Source organism: Cydia strobilella, chromosome 23, assembly GCF_947568885.1.
Source record: "Cydia strobilella chromosome 23, ilCydStro3.1, whole genome shotgun sequence".
NCBI lineage: Eukaryota > Metazoa > Arthropoda > Insecta > Lepidoptera > Tortricidae > Cydia > Cydia strobilella.
The window spans coordinates 6,498,359-6,524,580 of record NC_086063.1 but is presented as its reverse complement, the minus strand read 5'-3'; the positions used below and the strand labels follow the sequence as shown (position 1 = coordinate 6,524,580).

Sequence of the window (26,222 nt, the reverse complement as noted above, 5' to 3'; positions counted from 1 at the left end):
TTTAAACCATTTTCAATTGGAACAGTTGCATTTCTCTTGTTTCAAAACAAAATAAATTTATATTAAATCACATTTAGAAACGGGTCTATCGCGAATTTATTTTGTTACCTTTATTTACCGACGTTTCGACACAGGTTTCACTGGTCGTGGTCGCGGCTAACTGACGTCCCAGCAAAATGTCAAAACAGAGGTTTGTGTGACTAAATGTGATTTAATATGTGTTTAAACCGCGAAAGTTTTAAATGTTATAAAAGAAATTTAACCATTTATCCTTCACTATTCAATTCAAATGGCAATTATTGGGCCTAAGGGTGGTATTCCATCTGTCAAATTTCTTTGTCCCATGTGCATTGCGTCTTACTCTCTCATTAAGCAAAATGTGAGACGCAAATACACATTGGACCAAGATATTGGACAGATGGAAACCATCCTAAGGAGGTTAGAGTCAGACCAAGACAAGTATGCAACGATTTTGATAGCACACGCAGTTCAAGTGTTATTTTAAACGTCAAACTTCTATGAAATTATGACGTATAATTAACACCTACACTGCGTGTGCTATCAAATTCGTTGCAGACTTGTCTTGATCTGACTCTAAAATAAAGCCGCACATAACTTGTCATTAATTAGTGGTCAACGAAGCTTATATCGCGGTCCAATAAATTGCAAAAGTTTAGCAACACTCCAGCTTCCGGTAATATTTAGCCATTTTGATACGTAATAGACCTAATCTAATAGACCATCGGCTAAACCACACGCTTTCTTTTTTTAATCGTGGTCAAAAATCGTAAGATTTCTATGTTACATATTGAATTTTTAATGAGCCATAGAAATCAAAACGCGTTTTTTGCGTAACTAATTTGAATTGTTAAAATCCAGGATTTGAGGTCTTGAGGTTACGCATTTGATGAGTAGTAGGTATGCAAATTGTTAAACGAAATTTTTGAAATTAGGACCCGAATTTCTTAAGGAAGATACATTTTCATCCCCAGTTAACTGACGGGCAATCCAGGATTTGAGGTTACGCATTTGATGATTTTATATTGTTAAACGAAATTTTATAGATTACGACCGGAATTTCTTAAAGAAGGTACATTTCCATCCCCAGTTAGGTAACTTTGACGGGCAATCGTCTTTTGTGTAGGATATTCAAATATTTTCGATGACATCAAGAGCGATGCAGAAACGTACGACTTCTGACTTTTAAATTGTTTTGATCAGTAGGTCATAGAAAAATAATAGATTTATACCACAAAAAAATCCAGTCAACATTCGTAGGGTTAGGGTCAGACGGAGTTAACTGTTTCGACTATTAAGTGACAAAGCGTTCCACTCGTCATAATTTCATAGGAATCTGACTTTTATCGTCGTACTTCCACACTCTGTCCCTTCAAAATTTGCGCAAAGTTATGACCTATCCAAACGGCACCGATAATCGCATGTGATTTTAATGTATGAATGATTAATGAATATTTCTTTATTCAGGATTTGCAACACATTGCGGCATTTGGTCGATTGACTAAATTCGTTGCTTTTAATTAGAGCAATTATCTAAAATCGCATGCCATTTGTTGCAACGTTTGTGGAAGCCTTGGTTTGAATCTATTGTTGCATAGATAAAATTAACCTCAATGGAACTTATCTAATAATCTTTTTTTATCTCCTTACAATGTGTTACGCCTAAAAAAACAAATGTAACACCATTGTTAAACTCATTTAAAAACGGAAGTCCATCATAATTATAATTACGTAAAAGTTACGTAATGAACAGTAAGTGACGACCTGACGACATACAAGTAATGTACACCATAAATGCCGCACTTACTTTCACGGTTTCTCTTTCCACAAAATAACTTGCACATATTATTTGCCGTTCTAAGGTTTGGCGGGAAATGTATAAATTTTGACGCCATTTTCTCGATCGCCATTCGCACGCTTGACTTCGACTGAAGTGCATTCAGCAAAGATTTTGTATCACTAATTTTAATGTTTATTACTTTAAGCATTGTCTTAGTTAAAAATATACTTGTATAGTGAATAAATTATATTGCTCTTGTTTGTTTCATTTTGTACTAACATTCCTAGTTTCTAAATAACGAACTTTGTATCACAAAATTATTTACAAGATTATGCTGATTTTGTCTAGAAAGTTAGTGCTGGGAAACATGAGTCTTTCATGTACCTCTACGAGTATATCCATGTTATGACTCAGTTGAGCCGTTTGGAATGTAAAGAAGGCCTACCTAAATTGCAATACACTTAGTACTTATTTCCCAGATTTCTAAACTTTCTAGACACCAGCGTAAAATTCAAGTGTATTTTAAACGTGAAAATTAAAATAAACTCGTCCCTAAAATAATTTTTTTTTTAAAGATAATGAGATAATCCTTTAAGGAAAACGGTCACATTGTAATTTGTGACCTGAAAAACACAGGAGTAAAATACCTAGTTAACAACTTATTCTTGGATCATAGATTTTATAACAAAATTTTATCACTCCTGTGGACCATAGTTAACAGCTCATTTCACACACGGGTACAAGGATCATTCCTTTATGACTTTATGAGAATAAGGGTAAGAACTACCACACACTAGCGTCTTTTGAGCGTCAGCGCTATGCAAAATGTCGTCGCTGCGCAGTTGCGCCAACGTTGCGTCGACCACCCAGGAAGCGTTTATACGTATAAATGACGTCATTATGACGTCGCTGACTTCACTTCGCTACCGTAGCCATTTGACTAGACGCCGACGCTCGGGAGACGCTAGTGTGGCTATATAGCCCTTAACTTGAGTATGTCCAATAATCTAATGTTGTGTATAAACTCAATGTTTATACTGCAAATGATCATACGAGATATCAGCATGGAAGCCCTCCGGACCAGCGGAGTACCGGACCTTCTGCATCCGTCCGTCTGGCAGGAGCACGTGGTAGGCTCCGTTGGTGTTCTCGCCATGTTTGGCCTCTTGGTGTCCAAAATCGTTGCCGCTGTGGTGGTCGCGAACTCGGTAGCCAAACTCGTAGTTGGATGCGTAATGGAGCTGGAAGTAAAGGGGGATATGAGAGGTTAAAATGTGTGTGGAGGTACAGCTTAAATCTACAAAAAACTAAATACATACTAATGATGCCCGGGGCGTTCCCAGGGCGTTCCGTTCCTTTGTTTGTTTGCTAAATAGAATTCGATGGCATGTGGAATTATGGAATTTACACGTGGATATTTGTCAAGAGGTATTCTAAACCGGGCTGTTATGGGCATTATGTTTTATTCTTATAGGCGATGGGCTTTGTCTATAAAATTTTATTATTGGGCACAATCGCCATTGAGAATAAAAATGTAGTACGCTGGAGAGATAGAAATAAGTGCTGCTACATTTTACTCGTATACAGGGTGAAATTTTAAGCAGCCATACTCTGTGTAGTGACTTTATAGGTCATATTAAACAACTTTTATCATGTGACCACTCAAAATCACTCATTACACGCTCACTAAAGACGTCTAGAAAGATAATAAAATTCGATTATATAGAACATTTAATAATTTTATTATTAATTCTGTATTTGAATCACGTTCGAAACCTATCCACAAGCTGAGAAAAAAAACCAACATCATCTCAACCCACCTAAAAACTTCCGAAACTGCCAAACTCAAATATAAGATTTTATGATTTTAAAAATTTTCCACGTAGATAATTTACTTACTCGTAATAAAAGTTCATATTAACAGCAATATATAGGTATTATTGTGTTTATAAGTATTCACTTATGATTACGTTCAAATCCTAGAAATAATTTTACACTTGTCATGCTCGTAAAGTTCGACTTTAAGTCGTGCGTAGACGACATAAAGTTGCTTATTATTTTGTAGAGCATAAAGTCAAATCATCTATTACGACCCTTATTGACTTAGCAATAAAGTCCAAAATCTGCCAGCCCGACCGGTCTTCGGTTAGTCTTGAATAAATACGGTAAAATAATCTACAATATTGGATATTTTTTGTATATTTTACTCACAATCGAAGTGAAAAGTAGAGTATGTATAACTCAGGCATAAATGTCGCTTTATGCCCTTGTTGTACAATCTACGATTGGCTGAGTAACAATAACAATGTAAACAAATTAAGGTAACAAAATAAATAAATGAACTAAATTAACTCATATTTATTAATTACACTTAATTAACATAAACGCGCGTGCTTAAATATAAAATAAATCAAATAACTTATTAAAATTAATTCAACAAATGCACATCAGTATTTAAGTATGTTTAATTGTTTATAATGATTAGATTATGATTACATGATTCATCATCATCATTATTATTATCTACAAAAAGTTTAATGCAGCCATAAACGATATGATGTCATAAAAAGTAATCTAGAACTTCATCAACAATAACAATTACTTAGGTTTCTTGCAAAATAAATAAATCTAATAAACTCTAAATGGAATTTACAGCATTACAAACTAAGTTTCAAGAAAAAACACGCTCACAAGAATATATTAAATTAAAGTAACAAGAAAAAGCTCAAATTGAATGTTTTGTAAACACAAATAAGAACAAACGCCTAAAACTATATAAATCCATACTATATTAATATTATAAATGCGAAAGTCTGTCTGTGTGTTACCTCTTCACGCTTAAACCGCTGAACCGATTTAGTTGAAATTTGGTATACAGATAGTTTGAGTCCCGGGGAAGGACATAGGATACTTTTTATCCCAGAACTCACCCCTCAAGGGGGTGGAAATTTGTATGGGGAATCAATAACCGCTGAACCGATTTAGATGAAACTTGGTATGGGGATAGTTTGAGCTGTGGGAACGGATATAGAATAATTTTATCCCCGAAATCATCCCTTAAGGGTGTAAAAAATGGGGTGGGAATGTATAGTGTGGACCAATTTGCGGGTGAAAAAAGGATGTATTAAAAAGCAGATTTGTTTAAGAATTAAGGTACCCAAATTACTAATTCCACGCAGACGAAGTCGCGGGCAAAAGCTAGTTAAATAATAATCTTCTGCTTGTTTAAATGCGAGAATGGGTCGGCAGTACCCTAGCTATTATTTGTTCTGTTCGATAGAGAATGTTTAAAAACCTTGGTTGTGTTTAGTTCATGGTCTTGCTTTGATGACTATTTATACTTAGATTAACGACTAACATAATAATATTCTATGTTAATAATCAGAGAGCGCTAAGTACCTAGGTATTAATATGTATCTCTAAAACAATAAGTTAAAAATATTTAAATGAAATTCAGTTCGATGAAAATGACAGTTTTTGGGAGTTATTTAAATGCAAACTAGGTGGTTTTAAAACTTTTAAATTAATAATATTTCACAAACATATACAATTAAGTACTATGCGATAATTGTAATAAAGATTAAACAATTGGATTTAGTAATTAATTAAATAATTGAGGTTGTTAATGACCCGTAATTTTGTGTATTTTATGCAAAGTTTTCTTTATTTTAGCTTGCCTGTGGCTATCTGGATACCGTCTTTTATATTTTCTATGCCCCATCGGTCTTTTGCGTTTTATTTTAAGCGATGAAGTTTGGAAAATATCCAAGTGCTGAATGTTCAAATTGTGATGTCCTATCAAGTTTTTTAGCTGCGATTGGGATAAGACGTAAAGGGGTTCGGATTGTTGTGATTTATGACCACTGGTAAAAGAATAACTTGGGCTAGGATTGTAACTTGGCGTTCCGTAAGTTGGAGGTCCGTAAGAAGAAGAAGTATCAAAATTTAATGGTGTACCGTATGACGTTTCAGGAACACCATACTTCAGGACTTCAGGAAATCTTTTCCTGTATTTATTTGGATTCGTATAACCGACGGTAGGAGCGTAACTTTGCGTCGGCAAGCTGTATAGAGAATCTTTATTTATATGTTCGTAATCGTAATCAAAATCGTCATCGTATTCGTAGTCTTCATCGTAATCTCTTTGATTATGTCTATTGGGACGATTTGGTCTAATATCATCCTCGTAATCGCTATATGTGTAATCAGTAGCTTCTCCTATAGGGAATTTTGGGGTTATTAAGAATGTTGACATGTCGTTAAAGCGGTGTCTACCTCTTGGATTTAGCCTGATAAGAGATTCTGCTTTAGGAGCTGTATCGTTAGTTACAGAAACAGAAGAATTAGTAATTTGTGGTACAAGAAAGGGAGCAGTTTCAAGGGTTGATCTGCTTGTTCTTTTGAGGGATTCAGAAGGTTTATTACTTACACTGTCGTCGTCGTAAGCAGAGACTCCTGTGCCATCTCCTGTCAAATGTTGGATTCCTGCGTGTTGCGCGTTGTGATGAAGATATCTTTCGCTTTGGTCGCTCTCGTCTGACTGTGTTCCATACTGGGTCGCAGCATACTGAGTCGCAGCACTCGCAGCATACTGTGTCCCATATTGCGACGGTGGATATTGTGGCTGAGCATATTGTAATGCCTGATGACTTGGTTTAGCTGAATCTTCATTTAAATAATAATCCGGTTCCCTATACTTGAGTCCTGAGGAAATAGTTTGACTGGCTACTTCAACTTTATAATAGTTGCTGCTTTTAGTTGTGGTTGTATCTTGTATAGCAGGCGCTGGGGTTACAATAGGTTGTACTCCATAAGGTCTGATAAGGTTTGGTCTGTGTTTATTAGGGTCTTCAATATCATCTACTTGCTCAGTTATAGGTGTATGATCCTTGACTACGGGTTCAGGCATATAGGCACTAGCATAGTGTGGTATTTGGGCATATTTCGTATTATCCTCGACTACAGGTTTAGGCATATAAGCGCTAGCATATTGTGGTATTTGGGCATATTTTGTATGATCATACTGCTGCGCTGGATTTGGGCTTGGAGCACCTTTTAAATAGAAATATAGGTCTATCGGCGTCTCTAGATTATTATGTTTTTCTTCTTCTTCTTTATTCTGATTTCCTGACACTATCAAAGCATTTAGCCCAGATAATTGTTGATCTTTAGAATTCGTTTTCAGTAGTGATTTTAAAGCATCAATATCTTGAGCAGATTGATACTCTTGCATTTGATGATATTGCTTAGGATAAATAGGCTTCTCCGTGCTTGGTATAGCTTCTGTATACAACTTACTTTCATGCGTAGCTTGATAGTGTTTCAGACCAACATTGCCATTAGGTTTGATAGTTACTCCTTGATCATAAGTAGGTCCTGGTGAAACATAGACAGTCTGGTATCTTTTTGGCTGAAGATATTGATGATATTGAAGATCTAGTGAACCATGTGACCTATGGTTCCTGCTTCTCTCTTTTATAATCGCATCAGCTTTAGTAATCTTCGTAGGCTCTGGACTTTGGAGTCTGATTCTTTCAACTCTTTTAGGTTCTACTCTTTTATCCTGTCTTCTACTCTTTTGCTCTGTCTGCCTAGATTTAGGAGTGGTAGCTACTACTTTAGCGTCTCTTAACTTCGCTTGCTGTTGTTCTAAAGCTAGTTGATGGCTCTCTTGTGATTCGTGGAAAGCTTTCATATAGCTGTCCATTTGTATTGGGGCTTTTGTCCATCTTTGGACTTGAGCTCTGTGTTGCCTGATTCTTTCTGCGTTAAACATAGCTTGTTGATTCTGCGCATGTAGTCTAGCATTTTGTTGAGAGTTGCCTGCCAAAGGGTTACCATAGGGTAGAAATCCTGGGTTGGTGAGTTTCTTTTCGTCTATTCGGGATTGTTCGTTAATGATTTCATGGACTGGGCGCGCATTTGTTTTTACTGATCTTGATATGGTTGCTGGTATTAATAGAAGTAGCGTAAGTATTACGTTAGGCGGCATTGTACCTGAAAAAAAAAAGAAAAATAATAACTAAAAAAATCTGTTTGTAAAATAGTGATACCCAAGATAAGTTTAAAGTACTATGTAGGTTTGATTCAGTCGATATCCAAATACCTAATAAGAAGGAAGGTGTCTTAAAATATTTGTGAGCAGATCTGTATTTGGAGGAATCTTTGTGAATAGAAACCATGTTTACTCATGCCCACATTTATTTTACCGTGATTATAGACTTACCTAGATAGATACTATATTAATTATCATCTGATAGATAGGTTGCCAGCCTCTCCTGTTTTAATGATGATTTGATGATGTCCAATTTAGGATTAGAATGTTTAGGAGAAATGTTAATATCCAATGCAATCCCATTAGTGACATATTCAACCGCCAAATTCGAGCATCAGTGTTTCCGGTATCCCAGGATCGATGATATGATGATATGATGATATGATAGGATGATGATATGATCATAATACGAATACCAGGATTACAGGCAGGCAAATTATATAATCGAACACATAATATTTTTTTTAATCAAGCTATCGGCTTTTTATCATCTGTCTGTTATTTTACTAAAATGTCTTACATTGGACAGGTGAAAAGGCCGATTTTAAGTAACCGAAAATAGAAACAAAGTAAGTACCTTAGTTGGTAGTGTTGGTACTAATTTATTTAATCGGGAAGTTTTTTCCTATTCAATAACTTTTTTGATTTTACGTTACGGTATGTGTCGTTGTCGCAATGTAAAGAAAAGAGGCCACACAACCAACACGTAGGCATGTTAGAGCCAAGAACGTTTATCTCTATTGAGTAGGAACTTTGCCTATCTACTTGTGCGTAATACCATTAATTCATCATTTGTTACATTCGCCTCTCTAAATTACGTGACCTTTGTCCCATATTCAATGCTTTACTATAGCTTTTATTTGCAAATGTCACGACAGCATAACGACTTCTAATTCATAATGCGTTACACATCCATATATTTTCTTGTCTAAGCAACCGGAAGGAAGGTCAAACCGATCATATAATATTACATCATACATAAATACCGCAAATGAGCTTTCACACACATGACCCGGGCCCCGTATTTCACTCATAAAATTGTCTACAATTTTGGGTCTTAATCCATCGACTTAAGGTTGAAGGGTGTATAGATATTTATGAATGAACACATGATCGTGTTACATGATTAATGAGGTAATGGCTTGGTTATGTAAAAGTAAGTCACTCCAGTTCCTCCGTGTATTTAGGAAAATGTATGTCATATGACACAGGCATTGCTCTTCATACTGATTTCTTCTTCTTTGTCGTAACCTCATGGCTGAGGGACGTGACGAGTGTGGACACTCTTCACCAGTGCTCTCCAGGCCGCTCTGTCTTGGGCCCAGTGCATGCTAGCCTGTAGTGTGGCGTTTGTCACTGATGTTATTCTGTCCGCCCAACGCGTCATACTGATTACTGATGTATTAGGTATACTTTAAATTTCAACTAGAGATTTATCCAAAATGTCAATATCTTTTTATTTTACTCGTACTTATATATAGACCGCGAGTCACGAACAAATTTCAATTCTAATAGCCTCCCGGGCGGAAACTCGTGAAATGGTTAAGGGCGATGCGTAATGAATTCTAGTGGACGTCAGCTGCAACTCCGTTAGTGGGTTGAGGAATGGCAGACACCGAAACATATAAAATAAAAATAAAAATTTAGTCATCGCCTCCCGTTTGATACCTCGTCAGATATGATAGTTAAGATGCTATTATGATTTTTAAAAATCGTCAGCCGGTTGTATCGCGGTGGAAAGAGCGTCAGCTGGTCGCATGAACATGTAAAAAAATAAGCGCTATACCTTTTTATGATAGTGATATCAAAATTATGCAACTGCATGTAGCATAGCATAGCAATCTTGGAATTCTCACGGTATTGTGTAAATTTGTAAAAGCGCTAATAATTTGATCCAAATCTCCTCGAAATTAGTAATTCATAAAAATGGTCCCTACCCAATGTCAATTAGAATTTTTAATAAGCTACCTAACCACATAAAGGCATACCTCGTAGACAAAGGATTCTACTCTGTAAGTGAATATCTAGACATTCTAGACTCTGAGATAATGTTTAATATTTACTCGTGTCGAGCTCTCTGCCACCCTTATACGGCTGGCCATTACATGTAGACATATTTAATAGTGTTATTAAGTTAAGTAGTTGATTAGTTTGTAATATTATTGCAGTGCCCTTACAGGGTTATGTTGAAACATAATAATTATTATAAGATCTTTTTGTACACGCAAAGCAATGATTAATTTAATATGAATATGAATATACATTCACTCAGGCGTTTCAATAAACGCCTGATAGTCATAATGTGTTGTTTGTCCGCATTTTCGTTAGTCTAGTTATCTATAGGACAACCTTACGAAAATCCTGAAAAGTAACGGTTTCAGAAAAATGTACTAATGATAATCAGACAATCAAAATTATGACTTTCAATGATTATGTCAAACAAAGGGACCCCTTTCATGAACCGTGATAGCTAGACAGTTGAAATTTTCACAGGATCTATTTCTGTTGCCGCTATAACAAATACTAAAAACAGAATAAAATAAATAAATTAAGTGGGGCTCCCATACAACAAACGTGATTTGCCGTTTTTCGCGTAATGGTACGGAACCCTTCATGCGCGAGTCCGACTCGCACTTGGCTGGTTTTTTATAAATAGGTCACTGATATCCCATGCTGCTACGCCAACATGGTGTTAACTTTTTAATGATAATTGTCATTTACAGCTTTTGTGTAAAATGTACAGTTAGCTTTTGGGTAAAAAAGTCTGTGACAGCCAACGATAAGACCCACGTAAATATAAATGTATATGCATTGTTATCCTCCTAAGGCCCAAGGTCCTACCTATACTTCTTCAGTTAGATGTAAAGTAATTTAAACATTTTAAGCCCAAACTTAAACTTTTAAATTGCAATTGGACAGTTGCAATTCTGTTTTCGTTAAATTTTCAAACAAATCAAAATCAACTATTCCTTGCACTATAGGTTCATATTTCAGTGGCAAATTTTGGATTTTTCATTTGTATAGCTGGGCCTTAGGTTAATAGGTAATAATGGCAATAAAAGGATTTCTAGTTTGATACCAATGTTGTATACAATGTGGTGTGTGAACAAAAAAAGCGCTAGAAACAAACTTAAGACACTAGCACTATGTCCTAGGTTGTAAGTTTGTACCTAAGATAAACAAATAAACGTTAACATGTGGTTTCCGTCACAAGCGCATTGACCAAGACTTTCACTATCGGCCGACAGCGACAGTAAACCCGTTGTGCGTCCGTCTGTCTATCTGGGCCGAACGTGTTTCGCATATGTTAGCCTCATACGTATATAAAACGAACGGTAAAACATATTAAGGTTTATTTGCAGTCGATATTCAGATTTTTTTCATTTTTTTTAGAGCGAATCGTCTAGCGTGGTACGGACATGTAAAGGGTGACTCATGTTAGACCGGGCCGTGTCCGGGCCGGAGCTTCCGGCGCTTCGTTTTCTATGGAAATCATCACGTGATCACCTGTCATGTCATAGAAAAGTAAGCGCCGGAAGCTCCGGCCCGGACACGGCCCGGTCTAACGTGAGTCATCCTTAATGCGGAGGGATGAAAGTCATGTGACGAGAAAGGTATTACCTACGAATGAATGTGGAGGGAAGTATCGGGAGAGGAAAACCGAGGAAAAGGTGGATGAACTGTGTAAGAAATGATATGAAACGAATGCGAGTGAGTGATGAGATGACGGGCGAGAGAGAGGTATGGAAGAAAAAGACATGCTGCGCCGACCCCAAATGAATGGGATAAGGGCAGGCGAATGATGATTCAGATTTTCTTCATGCTGTGTTTGCACGCATTGTATTTTATTAGTTAGACTTAGACATATACAAAGACATACAGATACATCTACGAATCCACAGATGATGTATAACAACAAATACTAAAAACCGGCCAAGTGCGAGTCGGACTCGCGCACGAAGGGTTCCGTACCATTACGGAAGAAAACAGCAAAAAATTTACGTTTGTTGTTTTTGTATGGGAGCCCCATTTAAATATTTATATTATTCTGTTTTTAGTATTTGTTGTTATAGCGGCAACAGAAATACATCATCTGTAAAAATTTCAACTGTCTAGCTATCACGGTTCATGAGATACAGCCTGGTGACAGACAGACAGACGGACAGACGGACGGACAGACGGACAGCGGAGTCTTAGTAATAGGGTCCCGTTTTTACCCTTTGGGTATGGAACCCTAAAAAGCACGGAACCCTCGGTGGGAGAGTCAGACTCGCACTTGTCCGGTTTTTTTTTATTAATATCATACGGCCCGTCAATTCTGTTGCACAAAATGCTTTTAAGTATATTGAATTTAATTATCTCTGAACATAAAGTTCATTCCAACCTTGTCCCAATTAAGCGGGTTCACAAAAACCGGCGGCGTGTGCGCACAGCAAAACCGACGAAAGTGTCGTGCGACTATCATTGTGTTATGTAACGTATGTACGAGTATGTATTGTATGGGAGTTTATTATTGTGTGTACAATTAGCAACGAAAGTCTAGACGCTTGCTTGGTGAAGTAATATTCACAACTGTTTAGATTTGAATATTCAACTAGGGAACAAATCAAATTATTTTCTTGCCCACCAAATCAAATTAAATTGTTTTATTTTTTGTTTTTTCTCCGACACCGGTGGACCGGTAGGGACCGGTTGGTCACATTTTCTTTAGGTGTATGTTATCTATTTCAGTTCGAAAATATTGTTGGTGCTTATTAGCGCGTGTATCTTTGTATTTCCGAATTATACACCGTGGGCTTGACCCGACAGACTTTAAACTTTCGTATGCTGACAACTTCATATTTCATAAGAATATACTTATATAGAGCAGATCTGCTCCCAAGCATACGAAAGTTTAAAGGTGCATTCTTGACCGCATTTAGAGACTAAATTGTCATACACAGTTTTCTGAAATAGGTCTAGTTATAAAGATAATGACAATACAATTCTTGTGAAAATTTGATTCTGTAATAACTCAGTGAAAAACGCCTTTTTGGCTGCGAGGCTTTCACTATGTGACTTGGTTTAGATATTCCTAATTTCTACTGACAGACTTTTAAGTGTGAAAGGAAAGTCGCAATTTTTTCTGTAAAAAAAAAAGAAAACTACTTATTTGTTGTGTTGTAATGTTTTTAGGGTTCCGTACCCAAAGGGTAAAAACGGGACCCTATTACTAAGACTCCGCTGTCCGTCTGTCCGTCCGTCTGTCCGTCTGTCCGTCTGTCTGTCTGTCTGTCTGTCTGTCATCAGGCTGTATCTCATGAACCGTGATAGCTAGACAGTTGAAATTTTCACAGATGATGTATTTCTGTTGCCGCTATAACAACAAATACTAAAAACAGAATAATATAAATATTTAAATGGGGCTCCCATACAACAAACGTGATTTTTTTGCTGTTTTTTCCGTAATGGTACGGAACCCTTCGTTCGCGAGTCCGACTCGCACTTGGCCGGTGTTTTCTTTCGCCAAGATGTAAAAAAAGAAATAACGTGTTGTGTGCAAAAAAACACACACACGCAAAAAAAGATTGTCGAATTTGACCAACAGTATTATAAATTATAACATTTTTTTATCATTATACTCCTTATGACCTCAGGAATGCGTGGTTAAAATCTGTCGGGTTGTTCGACCCCTAGTATCGGAACTGAGAATTGTCGCCATACAAATTTATTTAGCTTTTAGCATTCTTAGGAAAATTAACGTGGCTGATCCTTTTGTATCCATTTTGACGACACGCGGACTTTTTTGTTGCATTAATGAAATTATACGAATGAATACTTCATGTTTCTAATTAGCTTTAAAATTATAGATGTTTTTATATCTCAGATATTATAGTTCGATTGTACCAACCTTAATTTTTCGACTTTGTTCACAAATAATGAGATTCGTTTATATTTCTTATAGTAAATGCAGATAACCCTAGTAATCTTAGTGTTTATCAATAAATAAATAAATACTTTAATTTAAAAAAGCGCGTTCCGCTTCCATATTTAACCGCGCCAGCTTTGCTTGCTAACTGTACTTGCACGTAAGTATGGGAGTTTTACCATTGACGCGTGATATTGAACTCTTGCGTGATCGTCGGTTACCTTACTCTCACTTTTTGTTGATTTTATCTCAGTTCAAACAGTTTACTTCTGTTACCTATGTGGCTACCTGACATAACGCTATCGAGAACGTAAGTTACTTTCTATGCATCGCTGTGCATGTTACAGTTTAGTGTACCTAGTAACTTTAGTTATTAACACTGTGTTTCAACACTGATTTAAACTTTCACGATTTTTACTCGTTATTATTCACAACGACGGGACTTAATCGCGTAAAATAAGTTTTAAATTTACCGCCGGCGTTTCGAGGACGGCGTTGTCCCCGTGGTCGTGAATCGTGGTCGTGGTCGAGAAACGTAGGTGGTAAATTTTATTTTACACGATTAAGTCCCGTCGTTGTGAATAATAATACCTAATAACTATTTTATTTGTATTCATGATGTCTACAATAAAATGTTCCCAACTTCTCACATTTTCTATAAATAAATCAAAAATAAACTCAGTTATCTGTTGACATTTGGCATCGGCGTTTATAGGTATAGGTGTAGATCAAAATTTAACTTTTCACATAGGGACGTTTTTATAACTTTCTTCAATTGAATTCATTCCAGTATTTTAGATTTTTGTGTGTAACTTTTCCAGTGTGTCTCGTCACGTACGTATAACCAAAACGTGACGAACTGGAACTCGCATTTTATTACGGTTGCTTTTATAATAAGGATAGGTAATGCAATTTTAATGATAAAACAATATAAAAAAATGGTTTTTATGGTTAACAGAACGTACTGTGTTCCCATATGGGGCGGAGCCACTAAAACCAAGTTTCTGGAGGTTGAAAGAGCGCAAAGGTGTCTGCTTAAAGTTATGTTTTCAAAACCCTACAGATACCCTACTGATAACTTATATAAAGAATGTAACTTACTATTTATAAGGAAACTCTATGTATTGAGATGTGTTACAAAACTGCATGCGTCAATTAAGTACATAACTACCTCTAGGATTACAAGACGAAAGCGTAAAGCTGCATCAGTGCCATCATTAAACTCTAAATTCGCAAAAAGACAATATCACTATCGATCTCCTAAATTATATAATTTTGTAAACGAACGAATTGATATATATCCTTTACAACGACATGAATGTAAGAAAAAGGTGATAGAATGGTTAAATATCCTAAACTACAACGAAATAGAAGGTATCATGTAATAAATTGAGAATATACACACAAGCACACACACACACACACACACACACACACACACACACACACACACACACACACACACACACACACACACACACACACACACACACACACACACACGCACACACACACACACACACACACACGCGCGCGCGCGCGCGCGCACCACACACACATACGCGCTAGATTAAGTTAATTTAAGTTAATTTAATGTATGAATAAATTAATTTATAGCATGCCTTATAGTAAATTATAAGTACCATATTGCACATATTGTAATATTTTAAATAAAATTTGGTTGTACCCCTTCAAATTATGGAAGAGCGGGGCCTTCTGCCACAAGCATATTTTATACTTAAAAGAAGGTTCCAACCCTATTGCCATTTAAATGCACATTGTAAACCAAATAAATTATTTTTCATTTTTCATTTTTCAACAGAAAGGAAGAATCCTTTTGAACCTAAATGGATAAATAACAGAACAACAATAATGACATCTTCTACGGAAATTTGCAAACAAAGTGACCTATTTTTATTGCAGTAGGTATATTATCGTACAAATTATGTCACAAGTTAGGAATCTCAACCCGATGCCCTTAACGAAGTGAACGTAACGTGTTGAAACCAGAAATTAGTATTAGAATTTTGCCGAGCTGTAGGCGTTGGTTAATAGCAGATTAGTTTGTAAGACAGGGTTTAAACATACCTAAAAGTCTAGCAAAGGGTATCAAGTTTAAAACTAAAGGTACAGCGTTCCTAATCACAATGTAAAAATGTAAAAATTATGCATCGGTACTGTATTACGTTTACTCACATGAAAAAATACTCAGGGGCCCACTGACTATCAGTCCGCCGGACGATATCGGCCTGTCAGTTAGAACAAAAATTTGACAGTTCCGAATAACTGACAGGACGATATCGTCCGGCGGACTGATAGTCAGTAGGCCCCTTAAGGACGAAACTAACTGCGTAACAGCTTAAAACGGCTTAAACTTTGAATACTTATTTACTCAGTCGCGTTAAATTACATATACTTAAGTATATAACTTTTAATATGTTGATTGAACACAGGGGCACTTATGTTCAAGCATTATTTATTGTTTATATCGTAGACACACATGCCTAAACAATAAATAATATGTCTCTTTCGTGGCAACGAAGCCTAAAGGCTTAATCCGTCAGAGTAAAATTAATTTTCTTACAACTCCAGAAGCCATGTCTTGACGGCTCGGTTTAAGACTATAGGACACTCAGTTGTAGTAATTTATCCATTGCCGCATAAAATCAATCATGTAACTATTTAATCAACTTCAAAAATAAGAGGTACTTAACCACTGAGTTATTATTACTATAGAGACGAGAGACGAAATACCAGACCATGAAATTGTCGCAATCAGAAGTCACAACCTGTACCACGCGACCAAAAACGTCGTAAGCGTCGTAAAATTCATGGCGCTTACGCGTTTAGGTCGCGAGATTCGCGCTCCGCTTCTATGGTTTGATGCCAAAACGGCAGCAACTCATGGCGCAAAATACGGATTCTCTGTGCCGGTTCTATACGTTAGTAATAATAGTTCAATGTACTTAACAAGCAAAAACTATTGTTGTATAAACCGGTTAAAAGTGAATCGGTTATAAGTAAGAACTTATATAAAATAAAACTTCGGATGAACGTGACGTGATACAATGAATCGCTGCAGAGCACAGGCGAGTTCTGTTGATCGTTGATGATTGATACAATATACAAGGCCAATAATCAAAACAATCCACGTAGTCTAGACATTTATTACAATGAACTATATAGGTAATAAATAAAATAATCTGTATTTAGATTGTCTCGATAAATGGGATAACTGTATCGTCTAGAAATAAGCTATTTAGTCTATAAGAATAACCATTCTTATAGACTAAATAGCAAGTCTTTGGTTATTCCCGTCTGAAAATATTATCTTGATAGTCAATTAAAATGGTAGCTTCATCATAAACACAGATTCCTATGAATTTGACGCTGCGATGGCGCCCGTCGCCCGTCACACTGTCGCATGTCAAGTTAGTGCAGGGTAATCTTAGGCGTATCGGACGTCTACAATAGAGTTCCCGAAACCCCGTCTACAAAGCGCGCGGCGGAATACCCCAGGGGGTAAAAGTCCGTGGGAGTCGGACATACCCACTGGGCTTCTCCCGGGCCAGCGGAATAGGATCCATAAGGGATTCCCCCTGGGTCAACAAAAACAAAGGGGTTACCTTAACCCCTTAACAGCTCTAGACACAGACTCTACTCACAGACTCTAGTTGTTAGGCGTTAGGCGGTCTACACATTGGATGCGTATCCGAGTTCATTTAAACTGGTGACAACTTCAGCGCCGTCGCTCATATATTCATCTAGCAATAGGAACACGACGTGATCATATTTCCTCGAATATAATGATATAATGTCGAATACGGATATGACAAAACATTGTAAGAAGCAATTATAGTTTGAAATGAATACTTATTGGTTTTTGTTGTTGACAAGCTTAAGGCCGAGACAATATAAACATTACTAAACAAAAAACAAAAGTTACGAAAAGCAATGGTACCTAGTGGGGAAAAAAAAAACTCGCTCAGCTAGAGTTAGACCAAGAAAAGTCTGCAGAGATTTTGACAGCACACGCAGTGCCAGTGTTATTATACGTCATAATTTCATAGAAGTTAAAATCTCTGCAGACTTTTGTTGGTCTAACTATTATTCTAACACTAATAATACATTTCTGAGAGCATTAACTTATAAATTGTATAATCATTATCTGTATAAAGTGCAACATGTTAAGTAGGTAGGCCATTAGCACTTAACAGGCTCAACTAAAAGAACATTATTGGGATTAGATTAGATCACATAAGCAATTATATTCCAAACGCGTTTGGACTTGCATGACTATAATTCGCATACTAAAGAAAGATATTGTATTCTACTTATACTTATATATCACATGCCTTTTTTGTAATAAATTAATGATCTTCTCTGAATGATGATTCTTAAGCAAATTTAATGATCAAAAACTATATTTTTTATACCACGTCGGTGGCAATCAAGCATACGGCCCGCCTGATGGTAAGCAGTTACCGTGGCCTATGGACGCCTGCAACACCGGAGATATTACACGCGCGTTGCCGACCCTAACACTCCTCTCCCTCGTTGAGCTCTGACAACCTTAATTATCGGCAGGAACACAACGCTATGAGTAGGGTCTAGTGTTATTTGACTGCGGTTTTCTGTAAGGTGGAGGTACTTCCCTAGTTGGGCTCTGCTCTAGATCTGGAATGACATCCGTTGTCCTGTGCCCTACCACACAAAGCGAGATGTCATTAACAGTGCCCATACCTCTCTTTTGGACGTAGTTTAAGGACATATCCGGGTCCGGACGCAGTTTAAGGACATACCCATAAGTTTAAGGAATTTTTATTAATGTAAGAAATATAATAAAAAATGTTATACGAAATTCGATTTTAACCCAACACTACCATTGTAAAGTTAAAGTGCAGCACAACGCTCAGTTTAATTTTTAGGGTTCCGTACCCAAAGGGTAAAAACGGGACCCTATTACTAAGACTTCGCTGTCCGTCTGTCCGTCTGTCTGTCTGTATGTCACCAGGCTGTATCTCATGAACCGTGATAGCTAGACAGTTGAAATTTTCACAGATGATGTATTTCTGTTGCCGCTATAACAACAAATACTAAAAAATACGGAACCCTCGGTGCGCGAGTCCGACTCGCACTTGGCCGGTTTTTTATTTAATACTAAATTAAAAACCTTGTTTGACCGGAATGTAAAACACAACTCGAAATCGCTCACCATTCAAACATCACTAACCACTAACATACATAAAAGTAGACTTCCTAATTCACATACTAAATTCAATAGAAGAATACGTTCCGTTTCACAAAAGCGCGGATGACACGGCTTTATGTAATGTGACGCAACGGAACGCGTGTTTTGGCGCCATTTCTTCCGGTCCGGCCAATAAGGATAGGTTTCACTTGTTTTAAATTACAAATCGAGCAAAGGGATTATGTATTCAGCCAGTATTTGTGATGTTTTATTCAGAAGGATGCGTTTAGTTTGTGTGTGTTATACGTATCATAGGATGTATGTATGTATGTATATACTCTTTATTGTACAAAACACAGAACACAAATATTGCACAGAATAGGCAGTACAAAGGCGAACTTATCCCTTTAAGGGATGTGATGTATGATAATGTTAAAATCCTGTAGTGACATTTGGTTTTGAAGAATCTGTGATAAGAAAAAAAGCACAAACAAAATAGGTATTTTAATGCCCCAATATAAACGCTAACCATATTTATCATAAGTGAAAATTCATGTAAATTATTGTTAAAATTGTTGGTCAAGCAGATCTTGTCATTAGAAAAAGGCGCGAATTTCTAATTTTCTATGGAACAAATAACCCTTAGCGCCTACATTTTTTAAATTTTCCGCCTTTTTCTACTGATAAGATTTGCTTGACCAAGTATATATACAATTTTATTAACCAAAAAAAGGCATACCATCAGATTCACAGCGCAGGCTTCGTCACATTACAGAAAGATCATCCACCTCAGGTTTCGTCAAAACAGAATTCAGAATTGTAAATTATTAATTAAACTACATACCTAATAATCTTATTTAAGTATACATAACAATATAAGTATTAAGTAGAAACACTTGGGCAAGAATAACACTTGTAAGGAATCATCATACTGTTAAAACAAAATAAACTATTTCTTTTACCCTACATGACCTTATAATGTTATAAGTTCTGTAACAACATTAGTAATGAGAAGATACGTGACCGGTGAATGATTATTCATACATACTATTATAAGTACGAACTACACGCAAGCCAGGCACGGAACTATTAAAACCAATTCTACGATCATAACTCATCTTACTTATAAAGTTTCATGTTGTTAGAGATTTCTAACCACTTTAGCACCTAATAGCTACTTAATTAGGTTTTAAACGCTTCACACACCTTACTTAATTCAGTAACTGACGGCGACGCAGCTATACGATCTCATTTCTATGTATTGCTGCCTCCCTGTAGCCATTTTTAGGGTTCCGTACCTCAAAAGGAAAAAACGGAACCCTTATGGGATCACTCGTGCGTCTGTCTGTCTGTCTGTCCGTCTGTCACAGCCTATTTTCTCCAAAACGAATGGACCAATTAAATTGTAAGTTTGTGACCCAAAGATGGACATATAACGTAAACAAATTAATTTTAAACACGGGGGCCACTTTTGGGGGGTAAATGAGAAAATTAAAAAATAAAGTTTGTCAAACTATATCGTGTTACATATAAAATGAAAGAGCTCATTGTGAGAATCTCAAATATATTTTTTATATAATTTTAGGACAAACAGTTTAGAACTTATTCAAGAAAATAGGCAAAAAATTACCATTCCCCCTTTATCTCCGAAATAAATCTTTACCTATAGATCATCGGAAAACCTATTAGAAATGTGCAGTCAAGCGTGAGTCGGACTTAATAACTTAGTTTTTGATCCGACCCCTACGGGTTTTGTAAAGACATTGCGCATAAAAAATACATTGTTTAAATTGTGTAATGTACGGAACCCTTGGAAAGCGAGTCCGACTCGCACTTGGCCGGTTTTTGTGAATCGCTTTAAAGGGCCCACTGACTATCAGTCCGCCGGACGATATCGGCCTGTCAGTTGTTCGGAACTGTCAAATTTTTGTTCTAACCAACAGGCCGATATCGTCCGGCGGACTGATAGTCAGTGGGCCCCTTTAGTCGATGTTGTTTTGTAACATTTTTAACTGAGTCGTGCTAACTATTGTGTTTATGTTTAAGTAATTTTATTTGTTCTTAGAACCTTTATGTTGTTGTTTATTACTTATATGTTTATAAAGAATGTTCATGTCATATTTAATTTTAGAATAACTTTTCAATATTTTATTTTATTTTATTATGGTGTAAATACTTTTGTACAATCTAGTATCGTAGTACATATGTGAAGAGTACAAAGTCAAAGTCAAAATATTTTTTATTCAAATAGGCCTAGCAACAAGCACAATCAATATACAGTCAATATTTATAATTGTATTTAACTTTAAATGCAATATTATTAAAAAGACACACGTATTACATTTAATCGAATTTAAATAATCGTGAGACATATTAACTTAACTAACTCGCGCGAGTGACTAAAAATACGTGACCTGCTTACCATCAGGCGGGCCGTATGCTTGTTTGCCACCGTCGTGGTATAAAAAAAAATACGTGAGTGAAACCGCTAAGTTCGGAAATTTCACTTATTTAATAATATAATAGGTACTTTCATAGCATTTTATGTTATAGGTTAAACAAGCGATTTTCTCTCTAGACCCAAAATTTAGACAAATATTAAATTGCAAGCGTTATTTCTTGGTAACACCAGACGTGAAGAGATCTACAAGTCGATTCGCTATTAAAATAATAATATAAAAGTGAAAATAGAGTAGGTATTAAGGCATAGGAACTCAGAATATTAACGTAGGCGAATGAAATCCACAGATATCGAAACAGGACTAAGATAAAGATTACATAAGTTTATATAGGCCTAGGGGCACGTCGAGCAGTTGTGCAATAAGTACACAAGGATGTGTACAATGTTAAGGAAAGCGGATAGCCTCCGACAAATAAATGTGACATTTTCAACCAAACGGTACCACATTGTCGCTTGTTGATAAGGTTGATTTCTAATTGAAGCTATATGGAAATAGCGCCTTACTGACAAGCGACAATAAGTACCCTTTTGGTTGAAAATGGCACAAATTGCCAGGTTTGCGGACGTCCTTAACCCGAGTGTATACTGTATAAGCACCTGTTATCACACTTACCGACTTAATACGTAATGGTTAAAACATTACCCGCGTTTAATGGTGATGTTGATTGGGTAAGGTATATCTATTTGAATTGATGCCTTCAAATCATAATACATTTATTTACCTGTATCCACGATGATAACACCCTTCTCTCAGATAGAAAAACAATTAAAAATATGCCATACTCGAAGCTAAAGTGCACAGACATTGACATAACAGTGTGGAAGTGTCAATATACATGTCGAATTAATTTTACAGTACATATGGTGCAACTTTCTCGCCCTAGTGCGTAAAGAGCATTTTTCGTGCATATTTCGAAAGTTTAAAGGGCCATATGTACTGTAAAACGTTGTACGATACAAGTGTAAAGCCTCCATAAAAACCAGATTAAAAAAAAAAAAAAAAAAAAGATACAGGTGCGAATAGGTAGCTCCCTGCAGTCGTGTTTTAATTTATCGCCACTCGTTTCGAATTTCCTCTTTTCCGCACTTGCATCGTAAATAACTATTAATATGTTTAAATAACAAAAACAAAAGAACAATAGTGTTGTCACGATTCACATGATTGCTCGATAATCCTGCACCAATAATAGGAGTGTACCTAATGAAGTTTTGATAAATAAATATTGCTTGTTTAATAATAAATATTAAATAGTTGTTTTTTTGTCAAAAAATCATTTTTGTTACAAGTTTTAATCGCTGCTGACTGTACTTTTCTTTTCAATAGGCAATTAATAGGTAGGTACCCTACTCAACGAGACAATACAGCGATTCGGAAAATGAATTAGAGATTCACTATACTCTGATTTGTAATTAGATTCCATAAAACTAACCTCACTTTTTCTCTTTTCCGTATGTTTTAAGAAACTAAACAAAGCTAAAAGTATACATCTATATTTATTTTAAATGCTAGAGTATGTAAAAAAGAAATTTGTGTTTACTTCTGTACATATTTTCCATTATTACGAAAGAAAAAGGATGTGAGTGAGGTTAGTTTTTTGACTTTTTTGGAATCTAATTACAAATCAGAGTATAGATATGAAACAGTCAAGGTGACGTCCACGGTAAAGGTACCTTATGGCGGTTGGCGCTTACGCTATTATCAACGCCGCTCCAATTAATATACCGCCATAAGGTACCTTTTGCCGTGGAACGTCACATATCTTTACTATTTCATATCTAGTGAATCTCTAATTCATTTCCCGAATCGCGCCGTTAAGGCGGTTCCCTGAGCCAGAAGGCGAAAAAACTCCTTATATGATCATGTTTTTCTAAGAGGCGTTGATATTCGTAGACGTGGAAAAAATATATGTAATTCTTGACTATATTATCTTTAACAACATAGCTTCCGATACACGAATTATAACACTTCGCTCGATACAATTAATTCCCAAAGTAACCTCTAACTCGGACTTTTAATCCTACTTTACTCGGTTATTTATTATGTGATACGTTAAACAAAAAAAGAAGAAAAAACAATCTTAACATAAATAATAATTTCATAGCTTTAGAATTTCGATGTTGTAAGGTAACGTTTTTAAAATAAATAAAAACCGACAAAATTAGAACATAATTGACACTTGGCGCGTATGTTCTTTCCCGTTCTTTCTTGCGAAATGTGACAAAGACAGCGGAAAACCGATGGAACGGCCTTAAGTCTAATTTAGCTTGCAACGCAGACGAAAGAAATTATACCGGTTATCTCATGAATATATAATTTAAGTATATTAAAGTTTAACAAGATTGACCTTAAGTTAGACTTCCTCCGTGTTGCGAAATTTGTAATTAAGATTTTATCTTGACCATGCATTTGAGATAGGTGCAGCTAACATTACCCTGAATTGTACCTGTTAATTTAGAGTAATTAAAATACCATATTAACCTTAAGTTTATTCTTATTTTAGTACAGCTGCAAAAATAAATACTACGTAACTACGTCTATAACAAGTTTTGCAAACCTTTTGATCAAAACTGTTTTAGTTTAAAACTTTCCTTTAGTTTTTCTAATTTAGAATTAAATTCTTTATAATAAATTATATAAAAAAACATTTATTTCAGACTAATGTCCATACATGGTTAGCAAAAAATTATAATATTATTACTAGTGTTAGTACCGCATAAAAACTAAAAAACTAAGAACTAAAACTAAAAACTAGACAAATAAAAAAAAATTGAAAATTATGTTCAACTTGATTATTTAATTCCAGATTCCATCGTCACTATTTTATCCTAAACTTGCGTTGAGCGAGGTAACTGCCAGCTCTCCGGTCCCCAGTTGCGCCCCTCTTTGTTTTTTTATGTCATTTTTGACTTGCGTTTGTTTTTAAAGTCACAATTTTATATGGACTATTTTATCATATCGTGACGTACTGGAAACCTTATTCGTCCCCTACCTGCTATACGCCCACATCTCAAAATTTTTAATAATTGGAAACTTAACTATTATTTTTACTTAAGATTGAATCTCCAATGGTCATAAATTTTGAGATGTAGCCGTATGGCAGGCAGGGGACGAATTATACTTTATTGACAAGTAATAAGTAGTGTCCGACCGAAACAGGATTTTTCACCGAAACGGAGATTTCGGTTTAGACTCAGTTTCGGCCGAAACCGAAACATCTATTTTCTGATACAGATGGTAGCAATGACTTTTATAAAAACCTCGGTGAATGTCGGTGATACCTCTTATGATTAATTTATAATTAAAAAAGAAATAAAATTAATTATAAATATGTATTACTTACGCATATTTGCAAATCCTAAGCTTCCAAAAACGAACTCCTCTAAAAAGCTAACCCAATATCCAAGATTTCAAACACACTTTCCACTAAACTTAATAAAAAATAAGTTATCCATATAATCCTGGCTGTTTCACATCGATATAAACAAAAAAATAATAAAATAAAAAAACAAACGTAGCGTTCGATTGAGTTCAAACTTCGAACTGGCAGGTTACAAGGCAACGATTTTCGTTTTAAACTGCATCGCGTGGTGGTAAACATTGACAGTATCGAATAACACCTTATACATTGCTGCTTATACATGACAGCGTAGACCTGTGTGTATATTAAAACCAGCAATGGTTACAAAAATTTTGATTGCGTAGTATTGTGGTGAAGATGTATCATGATAATAGTGGAAGATTGAGCTTTCATTAAGTTTTAATTCAAGTGATTTATCCAACGATATCTTGTCTATGATTGTTTTTTAAATGGAATGGTTTATTATATCATAATAATGTTTACCTTTATTAAACTGGCTAAATAGAGTAGTGTTGGGCTTGTTAACATTTTAAAAGTATTATGCTGGATCTTATATACATATACCTACTGTATGGAAATACATTATTGTTAAGATTAAGAACCTAGCCTACCTATACCTATTACCTCCTATACCTAATTTATGGAAATGTTTTATACTATCATAAGTTGAATAATTTCATAACTTAAATTATTATGGAACATTTGGTTTAAAATTGCATGTAATTATTACTATGCAGGATGCAAGTTCAGTGGCAAATAGTCAAAATGGTACGTAAGCCTTAAGGATGACTCACACTAGACCGGGCCGTGCCCGGGCCGAGGCTTCATGTTCGCGAGTTGTTCGCTTACGTAAGACGCTGCGTTAGCATAATAAGGTTTAACTATTCGCTAAGACCTCCGTTAGGTACTCCATTTTATCTTAATATAGACAAGCCAGTGTGAATCGAGTTGTGTTCACGCCCCTGCTTCTGCTTAAGTTAATACATATTGTATATATTGTACATATTGTATACATCTGTATTGTATCATTTGTATCACAGTTATATAACAATCTCTTCTATCTATAACAGTAACAATAATACTGACTGACAATGTTATGGGAATGAGCAAAACTTACAGTCGTTAGGTTAATTAAATTGTGACAAAACAATAGGTACACACCTACATTATACTACACGAAAATATTACGCTGCGTCTTACGTAAGCGAACAACTCGCGAAGCGAAGCGGCGCGGCGCGGCGGGCCCACGGCGTTCGCGTTCGCAACGAGATCGCCCACGTAGGACACTATAGGTACCAATCAAAGGATTGATTCACCCCGCGCCGCATCGCTTCGCTTCGATTTCGCTTGTTGTTCGGCTACGTAGTACGTTGCGTTAGATTAGTAGCTATTTTGACCTTACATCTACCTACTTAATTTTGTAAAATAACTGGGAAGATAAAAGTAAGAT

The 26,222-nt window shown here is 35.9% G+C and overlaps 1 protein-coding gene and 1 long non-coding RNA gene across 2 annotated transcripts in view; both read right to left on the bottom strand.

The window, feature by feature from the left end:
• LOC134751913 (uncharacterized) overlaps positions 1 to 26,222 on the bottom strand; it is a 521,238-nt gene that overhangs the window by 180,931 nt on the left and 314,085 nt on the right. The gene's annotated exons all lie outside the window — the stretch shown is intronic.
• LOC134751882 (uncharacterized) lies at positions 2,808 to 24,906 on the bottom strand. Its single transcript, XM_063687426.1, has 4 exons — positions 24,755 to 24,906; positions 6,764 to 7,795; positions 6,228 to 6,697; positions 2,808 to 3,039 (listed from the first exon to the last, which is right to left on the bottom strand). Exons 1-4 carry the CDS (start codon positions 24,756 to 24,758, stop codon positions 2,824 to 2,826), a joined length of 1,722 nt encoding a protein of 573 aa, XP_063543496.1. The 5' UTR covers positions 24,759 to 24,906; the 3' UTR covers positions 2,808 to 2,823.

Excerpts from the sequence above, each read along its gene's own strand:
- LOC134751882 (XM_063687426.1), bottom strand. Across the intron at positions 6,698-6,763 it reads TAGCGCTTATATGCCTAAAC|CCGTAGTCAAGGATCATACA; the intron begins CTGTAGTCGAGG and ends ATATGCCTGAAC. Across the intron at positions 3,040-6,227 it reads CTGCTTACGACGACGACAGT|CTCCATTACGCATCCAACTA; the intron begins GTAAGTAATAAA and ends CTTTACTTCCAG.